At 33.5% G+C, this 12,474-nt stretch overlaps 1 protein-coding gene across 1 annotated transcript; it reads right to left on the bottom strand.

Annotated features, from left to right (window-relative positions):
• Window positions 1-4,280: 4,280 nt before the first annotated feature.
• LOC108450830 (putative disease resistance protein RGA4) lies at window positions 4,281-9,221 on the bottom strand. Its single transcript, XM_017748602.2, has 2 exons — window positions 4,696-9,221; window positions 4,281-4,581 (listed from the first exon to the last, which is right to left on the bottom strand). Exon 1 carries the CDS (start codon window positions 8,984-8,986, stop codon window positions 4,745-4,747), a length of 4,242 nt encoding a protein of 1,413 aa, XP_017604091.2. The 5' UTR covers window positions 8,987-9,221; the 3' UTR covers window positions 4,281-4,581; window positions 4,696-4,744.
• Between the last annotated feature and the right edge of the window lie 3,253 nt (window positions 9,222-12,474).

The following is a 12,474-nucleotide window of genomic DNA, read 5'->3' on the forward strand; positions in this document are numbered from 1 at the left end:
TTTAAGTTAAAAGAATGTAATCAATCTCACAACAACAGAATTAAGTGATGTTAATTAAATTGAAAGAAAAAATATTTAGCAATCATGTTCATCAATTCATAACAAATTAAAAAGTTAAAAAATGGAAAGTAACTAGAAGACAAATTCGGTGTTTCTCCGTAGTTCAGCTTGTGTTCCTTTTCCTCCTTCCTTCTGCTTTGCTCCTTCACACAATTGCCTTTAAGATGCCAAATTTTGATGCTAAAAGAACTTCTAAAATGCTTCTCTCAAACTCTTGTATTGCTCTCCCAAATGGGAAGTGAAAGAATGAAGAATGGGAAAAGAGATGGTGAGTTAGGGATAAGTGAAATGAGTGAATAGCTAGGGCTATTTATACTTGTAAAGACTAGCTATTTTTAGCAAATGAGAGCCTTGAAATGAGTGATTGGATGACTTTGACATTTTTGCTTGATTCATGGGAAAGAAACCTTGAAATGAGGAGGGGAGTTGGACGGTCACATATGGGAATTTTGTGGTTGATTTTCAATGTTTTACCAAGTCTTGGGTGGTTGATTTGGGCACCTTTGTGGACGGTTGGGACTTCTCCTCCTTAGTGGATGTTTGGGCTTTATCTCCTTTGGAAGCTATCCATTTTTGCTAACCTAATTCTTGAGTTGGGTCAAGAGAATTTCCAAAGTCCAATAGCCTTTAATTTGGTCCAAAGATGACCATATATCAACCCTCTTTGACATGGCTTATGTTGTAGAAATGCTACAGCATTGAGCACCAAAAGGGTGAGCTTCAAGACTGTCTTTTCTTCCAGTACATCAACTGTTTCAAAAACTGCAATCATGTGTTTTAGTGTATAAAATGATCAAATTAGCAAATTCATCTTAGTATCATTTAACAAGACAAAGTTGTCATAAAAATCCTAAAATTTGTTATCAAATACTTAAAATTTGCATGAATTACTAGTCTAGAATGCTAAACATAACTCTATATTTTAGAGTTATCGGTTAGACAGGAGAGGCGACAGTAAAAAAGGGAAAGAAACAAGAGGTTGAGCAACAGTGCATGTTGGCTAGAGGCAAGGCCATTGATAGTGGTGGCTCGGTTCGATGACGGAGAGCAATGGCAGTGAAACAGCGATCAAGGGCTTTAAAAACCAAAAAAAAAAGTAAAGTAGAAAAGAAATGGGAGAGAGAAAGGAAATGTGGACCGTTTGGTGGCTTCTCCGATCAGTGACAACATCAGAACAAGTAGTGACAACACAAGAGCAAGGTGATCAACGACGGAGAACCCCAATGCTATTATTTGGAAATGAAAGAGAATGAGGAAAAGAGTTGACCAATGCCATTATTTGGACCCAAAAACAAATGCCGAAGTATGGCTATGGTGCTTACTGGCGATAGCTAAGGTTGGGAAAGAGAGGAAGAGAATAGGAAGAAAAGAAAGAAAGAAATAAAATTGAAATAGGAAAGAATAAAAAAGAGGGGAAAAAAAAGAAAGAAAGTGAAATAAAAAATTAGAAGGAGAAAATTGGATAAAAATGTCGAAATAAAAAAAGTTAGGGAATTAGGTCGATATTTCCTAAATTTGGGGAAATAAGTGTATTTTGGAAAGAGAAATATAAAACACATCTTGGGAAAAATCTTTTGTACAAAACGTATATTCTTTTGACATATTAGCTTTTTTTAGTCAAATGGTTAAATGTTAATAGTTTTATTCTTGAGAGTTCGAGTTCAATTTCTCTTTAATAAATATATTGTAAAAAAGATACAATTTGTCAAAAGAAAATGAGTTTTGTAGAAAGCGCTTTTCTCAGGACACATTTTCTATTTCTCTCTTCAAAATCGGCATATTTCCTTAAATTTAGAAAATCTCGGCCTAACTCCCTAATTTTTTTTTCAACCTTTTTGCCTAATTTTTCCAAAATAGAAAATAAGTTTATTAACAATGGGATAACCTTTTCCAAACCAAGTAAATCCATGGGTTTTGCTCATTAATAAAATATAATTTTTGGTATCTTTATGGATAGGAGATACTGAATATTATTTTAAAATTTTAATTCATTTAGAAATAAAATTATTTTTATTATATATGTAATTAATTAAATAGAGCATAATTAAATATTATATTTCACAATTTTAAAATTTAGGATTCTTAGACAACATGTAATCAATAATGTACCAATTTTAATAGTTGTAAGGGTGCTATAACATTTCCTACGTGTAATTGACTCTAGTATTTTTTTTTGGGGATTTCAACGCATACCTAAAAATTATCATTTTAGAGAGATTTTAAATTTCTTTTATAAAATATAATTTTATAAGTGATCGATCACACCTAACAAAAAATACTTAGTGACAACTCCTTTTTTTTAAATAAAACCCATATTTTTCTTAAAATCAAAATTTTTATATTTTAAAATAAGCCTCAAGCTGATTTTTTTTAAAAAAATTCAACTGAACAAAAAAGGATAATGACAATCAAAAGAAAGACTTCGATGCTTTACGTCTTGCATTGGCTGAAGTATATAAGAGGAAAAATACAATACCTAGAATTATATATAACCCACCCTAACCATTAAATAAGAGGATAAATGCGTCCGAGTTAAAACTATATCGACTAAAATTAAATTTGAATAAAAAATTTTATTAAATGGATACAAAAATCTTCAACCAAACTCAACTAATCGAATTAAACTCATTTGACTTTTAAATAAATACAATTTTTATGAATAAATAAAATATATATTCAAAATAAGGAAAATGTTATAAGATTGAAGTTTAATATCAAATTAAACTCATTTATATTTATATTCATCTTATTCTTCCGTAATATATCAAACTAGTATATAAGAAAATAAAAATAAAAAATAAAATAAACAACATAATAATATACGTGGTTCCGGAATAATCCCACATCCACGGCCAGAATAAAAAATGAACTCACTATAAAAAAACTCATTACAATAGACAAAGCTCACATTATAGAAAAACCGAAGACCTAATGGTACTACAAAATTAAACCCCAAAGCGAAGAAAGAAGTTTACAAACATCATCACTTCAGCTCTCTGAAAATACTAAAACACCACCCACGGGTTTTTTATTGAAATAATTTTAAAAAAAAATTATTTACCAAAATAAGTTGTCAGCCCGATTATTTATCAAAATGGGTTGTTTTTCTCATTCGCGCCTATCTGACAGGCGCGATTCAATTTTTTATATTAAAAAAAATTGTTTTTTAAATAAAATATTATTTTTTTATTTTTATTAAAAATATTTAAATATATATACAGGTAAAAATACGGGTAAAAACGAGTCGTTCCTATCGGATAGACGCGATTAATCGAGCCTGACATGTAGACGCGAATGGGCTGCCTGCATAGTCCCCCTCCGCAGCAGAAGAGACCGCCCACCCCGCTACCCTTCTTGCAAGAGTAGCTCTCCTGCAACATCTGTTGTTGCATGCATGTAATTTTTTGTTATTAATTATTAATTATAAAATATTTATGTTTAGTATCTATAGTTTTGGATTAATATTTTGTATGAATGTAATTTTTTGTTTTTTATAATTATTTTAAAATTAATTTGTTAGTAATTTAGGACTATGTTAAAATTTTACGTGTTTGTAATTATTTTAAAATTAATTTAAATACTTATACCTAATAAAACCGAGTATTAAAAACAACTTTATAATATTACCAACTTTCATCGACTATATAATCCACTAGTTTGCCTTAAATATTAATGTCCACATCTTTCATGTGTTATTAAAATGCATATTTTATCCGGATGAAGTATGTATTAGCAGATTCACTAATATGATATATATATATATATATATATATATATATATATATACACGCATATATCACAAGTACAAAATAAAAATTTAAATAGTTATACCTAATAAAATATGTATGTTATTACAATAATAGTTATTTTCCAAATAACATATTATTTTATAATTTTATTTCTTATTTAATATTTTAATTTAATTTTAATAATGCATACTTTATCCGGATGAAGTATGTATTAGCAGATTCACTAATATTTCTAGTGTTCTTGTAGGCCCTACCATTTGCGCTTCTAAGATAGGCACAATTAGTCACACCTCTGAGAAAGGCTCAACTAGTCGCGCCTCTGACATAGGCGCAACCTGTATTCGTATCTATACGCAGGTTATACTGATCCGAAAATAAAAAAATAATATTTTATTTAAAAAATTTAATATAAAAAATTAAAACGCGCCTGTCAGATAGGCGCAAATGAAAAAAACAATCTATTTTCGTAAATAATCGGAATGACAACTTATTTTAATAAATAATTTTTTTAAAAATTATTTCAGTAAAAACCCCACCACCCACCCTTTTACTAACCTTTTACAAAATACTAAATGACAAATTCCACCCATTTCCACCCATTGAAGTGTGGTAATTTTGCAAAGGGACACTCGATCACAATATGCCAATTACATCTCATCAACATTTATACTTTTGTCTTTGAAAATTTTAACAAGAGAAGTCACATCCTTTTACTTTTCCTTTAATGGATCTTTCTGAAAGCCCACTTCCACCCCAACTTATCTTTCAATGCCTGCAAATATCAATCAATAAATTTATACTATTTAATATTATTATCTTGTTCCTAAGGAAAGTTAGAAATGTTTGAAATGGTTTTTTAGAAATGTTTGAAATGGTTTTTTTGTACCTGTCCCATGACTCTGAACAAACCAATCACAGATTTTGCAGCTCATCTTTCAATCCGATTCCCTCGGGATGACTATTTTACCATCAATTTGAACAAAGGGTATGTGGGAAATCTTAGACCACTCTCGTCCTTTATCGCTTGAGCACTCTTCTTTCAGCAACGGACAACTGTAAATATATAAACATCCAAGCGAGCGAAGCATGTCTTTTTCCGGAAGAGATGTTAGATTGGGACAATTACCGATCACCAATTCTTTAAGAGAGGCGAGGTCTTGAAAGCCCTCGGAGAACATGAATTCCAGGTTCTCAAATTCTGTAAGGGAGATACGGGTGAGAGAAGGAGGCAGCATCATTCCAATCCCTTCTTCTGGGAAAGACACCACATTTGAGCAACCTCCACCTCCGATGGTCAATCCTTGAAGAGAGGTGAGTCTATTTAATCCCCATTCCACAAGTGACCTATAAATTTTGGGTGCGTTTGAGATTTCAAGTGATGTGAGATTGGCAGGGAATCCCTCCGATTGAAATGATATGTCAGCCGAACAGTTGCACACACATAATTGTCGAAGGGAGGTGATGCTGGCCATGCACTTCAGAAGGGCTCCAAAATTTCCACAACCATCAACTACGAAAGCTCTAAAGCTGGTGGTGAGCAACCCAGTTTCTTCGAAAGAAACCAAATTTGAACACGAATCCAACCACATCTCTTGGAGATGGATGAGCTTGTCTAGTCCTCGTGGTAGAGATTTAATTCCAGATCTGAAAATTAGAAGAGATTCAAGACAAGCATTTTCCTCAAACTCTTGGGCTATGTATTCCAACTCCGGACATTCCCCAATTCTCAAATGTTTAAGCGTTATGGGAAACTTGGTGTTTGAAAATAGGAAACTCAGCTTTGAGCATTCGGTAATATCGAGAAGTTGAAGCTGATTGCAAATATTTTTGTGCCCCTTCGATGACAAAGACATTAGAGACGGACACTTATAGATTTCCAAGTCCTCAAGAAGACAGAGGGTACTACTCATACTCTTATTATCTTCTTTTTCATCAACCAGATACTCCAAATTCTCACAGTATGTAATTCTCAGCTTTTTTAAATTAGGAGGTAAGTTATTCTCTGCAAAAGAAACCAAGCTTGGACAATTATGAATTTCCATCACTGTAAGGAAAGTGAGCTCATGTAAGACTTGTGGCAGTCTATTAAGCATTTCACAGTCATATATCTGCAGAGATTCAACACGTGAAATCTTGTCAGGTTGCAATTCGGCTTCCTCGGCTTCCAAAGACTGCAGTTGAGGACAACGCCAAATGGAAATGAAACGATGTCCAACTAAACTAAACCCATGCTGTGATAGAGACGCCAACTCCTCCCAACCAGGAATTTCAAAATATTCTGAGTTTCCAAACCTCAACATTGTCCTATCTGCTGGAATATTAAACTTTGAAATGTTAGAAAGAGACAAAATTTGCAAAGAGGAAACCTCCTTCGCAGGAGAAGAGCAACCATCCACCAGTTCTGCACACCCTCCTATACTGAATTTAAACAGTAACGGGAAACTTGATATTGAAACCACCAAACTCGCACACCTATGAATTTCAAGTTTTTGCAAGAAAGGAAGATGGGTAGGCAACCTTCCCAACAATTGAGGACAGGTTTTGATTGAAAGCTCACGAAGGCTGGGGAGTTTCAAAACCTTCTCGTCTCCTTCACAAGTGTCCCACTCTTTCCAGTTTGGAAGATTCTCAAAAGACAGAATCTCTAATGATGCAAATGGATTCAATTGATTTTCTCCAAAGAACTCAACACCAATCTTTTGTACTTGATCAAAACCAATAATTGAAAGATCTTTTAACAACGGCAACCTTCCAACTGATGGTAGTGATTTGCAGTTTTTACAATTGCGAAGCTTCAAAGACGACAAATTCTTGAAGGAAGAATCTGCTATCCAAGATGAGAATTTTACACCACCATAATTCTCAATGATGAGTTGCTCAAGCTTTTTCTGAGGACGAAGAAAGTCCAACGCCCGCTCTTCAACTTCTTCTTTCCTTGTACTATTCTCCAAGTCTGTACCCCATTGTAGTTCTAACCCATCAATCCCTAGCTTCTCATTTAACTTAGCTTCCCTCGCATCTTGACCATTAACATTCTCCAATCCAGAAAGACAAAAATTACCTCTAAGGTTTGACAAATTTTTCAATTCTCTAATAAGATGTCCATCACCTTCCCCTATAACAAAATTAGATAACGTTTGAAGCTTGGTGAGCTGATCAAATCCGGAGGGCATCCTTTTTATTGAACCCGCACCTCTAATATCAAGAAAATACAAGTTGACAAGGTTTCCGATATTCGAGGGTAAATTTTTGAGCTTTGAACAATCTCTTAATATTAAAGTCTCCAAATGATAAAGAGTACACAAAGAATCAGGTAAACATTTAATTCGGGTTCTAGAAAAATTTAAGTAGCGTAGATGTTTTAAATTTTCAAAAAGGTCGGGCAAATCATAGATCTCATACCCAGACAAAGAAAGAACCCTTACGTAGCTAAGTCTTGGCAACAGATCTTCCAAGACAACACTAGTTAAATAGAAACGATCTCCTTGATGCAATAAGGGTAGAAAAGTACGTAGAGAAGTCATTTGATAAAATGCTTCAAACTTCTTTACAATGTGATACCAATCATCGCTAACAAAAGTTGAGTGACGAGAACGATGCGAAAACTTTTGTTGCTTTTCACCCTCCAGTCTGCAACATATTTCTCCAGCAACTAATTGAGCTAAATCATTCATAAGATCATGCATCACGAAACGGGATTTGTCCTTACTAGATATTTGAAAAAATGACCTTGACACTAGATCTTGAAAATATTGGTTTCCAAGACCTTTGCCTTGAATTTTAGCTTTTGATTGCAAGAAACCTTCTGCTCTCCATAACAAGATTATCTCTTCTTCTTCAAATTCATAATCTTTAGGAAATATGGAGCAGTATGCAAAGCATCTTTTGAGATGCGGAGGAAGATAATGGTAGCTTAATCGCAAGGCTGGAATTAAGCCACATGGATCTTCTGGCAGGTCCCATATCTCGCTCTCATATACTTTTTCCCATTCACTATGATCCGTAACTGTCCGTAATAAGCTTCCAATGGCTTTTGCAGCCAAAGGTAAGCCGTTGCACCTTCTCACTATGTTCTCTCCAATTTCTTTAAATTGGGGATGCCCATCAAAGCTTCTTGCTTTCAATGCAAGCTGAGCAAATATGGATAAACAATCATGATGCGAGAGTTTATCCAAGTAAAACGCTTTCATCGAATCTACATTAGATGAAACCTTTTCGAGTCGAGTTGTTACAATAATCTTGGTTCCTGCCCCAAATGGAGCCCGTAAGATGGTCCAATCACCGTAACTCTCGTTCCAAATGTCATCTAAAACAAGCAAGTACCTTTTTCCAGATAACTTCTCCTTCAATTTGACTTGAAGCAAGTTCAAGTCATTCTCATCACGTGAGTCAGCATCGAGGGATCTTAAAATCGTCTTTGTTATGTTAACAGCATCAAAATCGTCAGAAACGCATACCCAGGACTTGTGATCGAAAGACTCCTTAATGCTGGGATCATTGTAAACAAGCTGAGCAAGAGTTGTTTTCCCCATCCCGCCCATGCCAACGATGGAAAGGACACAAACTCCATCGGAATTGTTACTTTTGAGCAACTCAAGCATTTCTTGCTTCTCACTGGCTCTACCAACATACTCCACAGCTCCATCCATCAAGGAAGTTGGTTGTAGCCTGGGTTTCTTTCCCTTGGAATTTGCGCCTTGAGACATGATCTCATTCAACCCCAAACTACTTCTTCGAGTGTTCAAACTATTCAGTCTATCAGTGACTGCTTTTATCTTTGAAATCATCTTAGCATTAAACATAAAAGAGATTGGAGAGAAATGACCACCAGTACAGCAGGTTGGAATGAGTTTCTGTACCTTACTAGTGCTGGCTTGTGCTTGAGTTTTTTGGAGCTTGAGACGTAACTCTTGGTAAGCGAACTCGTCCAAGATGTCATCCACATCGTAAGCTAAGTCTTGGAGATCGTCCAACCAATTCTTCACAGCCTCGTCCTTGATCTGTTTCTCCTCTGCATGGTTCAACACTGCTTTGATCTCGGGTAATATGGATTGCCACAGCTTGAGTTGCTGGTGGACTTGCCGGTGATCGGCCACAAAGTTCAGTACAGAGTCAAGCAACTTGGCAGACAAGAGCTCCAAAAAGGCAGAAAGAGCAGCCTCTCCAAAGACAGACATGGTGGAATTGGGACAAAGAAATCAAAGAGAGAGATGAAGAAGGAAAGGGAAATTGAGGGAAAGAAATGGAGATGGATTGTGTATAATTGGGGTTAACAGGGAAGGGAGTTGAAGTCAATGAATAGTAACAAATGAGATAGAAAACACAAGAAAGTGGAAAACAGGTTGGAATGATTGCAGCCTCCAATTTCTTAATTGTATTGCGTACCAATCTTTCTTTATTTAATCAAAAGAGAACCTCATTGAAAAGAGAGCCAATAATATTTAATACATTATATTTTGTAAATTAATTCAGTAATTTTGACTATCTAATTGTAATTATTTACGCCAGGCAAGTACTATGTTTTAATGCATAATTTAACAATAAATTAATTTTAGTTAATGGATTTTAGTTATATACATTATTTTTAGTTAAAGACTAGAATTTATTACTTGTCTTTTATTAAAGTTTTATTAATATTTTTAATTTTAATTTTAATTTTATATTAATTTTTTTATATTATAAATGTAATGGTTATTTATTAAAATATGTATATTCAAAAGTTTTTTTTTTGAAATAGATTTTTAGGGATATTTTAACACACATTAGTGTCAAGTTCAATGTGATTATTAATATCAATGAATTTTTCATGTCTATTGGAATCAAAGTAATTATTAGTCATGATTATACTACTTTGACATCTATGAATAGGAATGAACGTTCGATCGAATTGAGTGAAAAATTTTCATATTAATCCAATTGATTAATCATATTTTATCATCCTAACTTGATTTGAATTTTTTCAAATCGAGTCAAGTGAAATGAAATTTGAATCGAGCCGAATCGAGTGAAATTGTTCAAGTTAAATTAAAAAATTAAACATGTTAAATTATAATCTTGTTACAATATAGCTAATTACATGTTATAACACATAAATTTGAAAAAAATCAAAGCAAAATAATAATAATAATAAATACTTTATTATGATAAACTTGAATCATTAATTAACTTATTTATGTCCCTAAAATTATTATTCTAGAAAATTTTTAATAATTTAACTTTCTTTATATTTTTTTAGAATTTTTTATTTGGAAAATTTTTAATTTTTAAAGGGTAAATTACACTAACAGTCATTCAACTTTGGGATTACTGACAAAGCAGTCACCCAGGTTTAAATTCAATCACTCAACTTTTGAAAAATAACAAAACAGTCACCACTAACCATTTTCCATTACAGACGTAACGGAGGTACTATTTTCCGTTACAGGCTTCCATTTTCCCTCTTCCATCCCTCTTCCTCTTCCTCACCATCTCTCCCCCTACTTTGAACATTACTTTGAAATGGAAAGTGGAAAATGGCAAATAGAAAATAGAAAAGGGAAAGAAACAGAGTAAGGGAGGGATGGTGAGGAAGAGGGAGAGGAGGATAGAAAATGGAAGTCCATAACGGAAAATGGTACCTCTATTACGTCTGTAACGGAAAATGGTTAGTGGTGACTGTTTTATTATTTTTCAAAAGTTAAGTGACTGAATTGAAACATGAGTGACTGTTTTGTCAGCTACCCCAAAATTGAGTGACTGTTAGTGTAATTTACCCCAAAATTATTTATAGAAATGACTCGTTTATTACGGTAAAACTTGATGTTGTCAATGTTATTGGCGGCATCACCCTTAATAATTACCCAATCATTGTCCGATTTAATAAAAAAATAATTTTTGAGTGTCGCCGTTACCTTTTGCGACACCAATATGTATAATCATCCACCCCATCAAAAATATTAGTATTCTTGGGAGAAAAAGAAAAAAAGGAAAAAAATTATTTTAATGGGCATCGTCATTGTCATTGGCGGTACCATTTTTTTTAATGTGTCAAAGATTTTGCAGAAAGTTTTTTTTTTTGTGCTGCCATTCTCCTTGGCGACATCCATAAAAAAATATTTTTAAAAAATGACTTTTTTTTGTGTCGCCCTTGCCATTGGTAGCATCAGTGTATTTTTTTGTCAAAAAGTTTGAATTTTTTGGTGCCATCATTCTCATTGGTGGCACCAAGCTATTTTTTTTCATTAAAATTTTTCTATTGCCACAAAGCACTTTGGCAACACCAGTCCCTACATATACCTTTTATTTTTTTTTTAACATTGCTATAACTGTTCAACAGAAAAAGAGAAAAAAAAGAAAGAAATTTATTTGTGTTTAGTAGTAGAGAAAACAAAAACCGTTTTGAATATGAACAACCCAATGTTTTTGGTGTACATTCTTTTCGATGAAGCAATTGTAGAAGGTGATGTTGGTTGTGTATTTCAAGGTTGGTAGAGTGTAGGTACAAGATTCAATAACAATGTGAAGCTGGAATAAATAAGAAGAAATATCAGTGCAAAAATAGCTCTTTTTTATGGAAGGGTGATGTCAAGGTTATTCTACAAGTTTCTGTTAGAATTAAGTGACCCAAATCCTTGTTTAAATAAAACACAGTGGTAAAATAAAATAAAAGTAAAATCTATATAAAACTACACTTCTTTTATTTTATTTTAGAATAAGGTTTTTAAACCTTATTAAACTCCATTTATTTGATATTGATAAGATGTTTTAATCTTACTATACTTCTATTGGAATATGGTTTTACAAGCCTATAAATAGACATAGTCTACTCTTCTTGTAATCATTCAAATTCGACATAGTGGATTTTCTTCTCCTCTGCCCTTGGTTTTTTTCCCAAAATGTTTTCGACGTAAAAATCTATGTGTTCTTTATTTTTTATTTCTCCTTTCTTTATGATATATTGTCATTACCAACATTCTATTTTTTTACAAATTGGTATCTGAGCTTCCAGGTTCTTCATCTCGATCATGGTAATGGCATCTTTAAAGTATGAAATTCCACTATTGGATCGCAACACCAGATTTGCGTTGTGGCAAATTAATATGCAAGCAGTTCTTGCGCATATGGATCTGGAGGATGCCCTGCTAGGGATAAATAAGATGCCTTCGACATTAGCGAATGAAGAGAATGAGTGTAAGGATCGAAAGGCATTAACACAATAACATCTACATTTGTCTAACAAAATTTTTGTAGGATGTGATGAAAGAGAAGACCGCCACTGCATTATAGATGAGGCTGGAACAAATATGTATGTCGAAAACTCTAACCAACAAGTTGCATATGAAGCAGCATCTTTATGCTCATCGTTTGGAGGAAAGTGCGTCTATACATGAACACTTAACAGTGTTTAAAAGAATTCTCTCAAACTTCGAGGCCATAAAGGTTCAGTATGATAAGGAAGATCTAAGGTTGATTCTACTTTGTTCGTTACCCCCGTCTTATTCAACCTTTAGAGACACGATTTTATATAGCCGCGAGTCTCTCACAGTTGATGAGATTTATGATTCTTTAACCTTGTATAATAAGATGAAGCATCTTGTGGTTAAACTCGACTCTCAAAGAAAGGGTATCATTGTTCGTGGGAGACAAGATCGAAATGGTGATGATGATCATGGAAGGACATAGGAAT

The sequence above is a fragment of the Gossypium arboreum genome, chromosome 5 (genome assembly GCF_025698485.1).
Source record: "Gossypium arboreum isolate Shixiya-1 chromosome 5, ASM2569848v2, whole genome shotgun sequence".
Classification (NCBI taxonomy): domain Eukaryota; kingdom Viridiplantae; phylum Streptophyta; class Magnoliopsida; order Malvales; family Malvaceae; genus Gossypium; species Gossypium arboreum.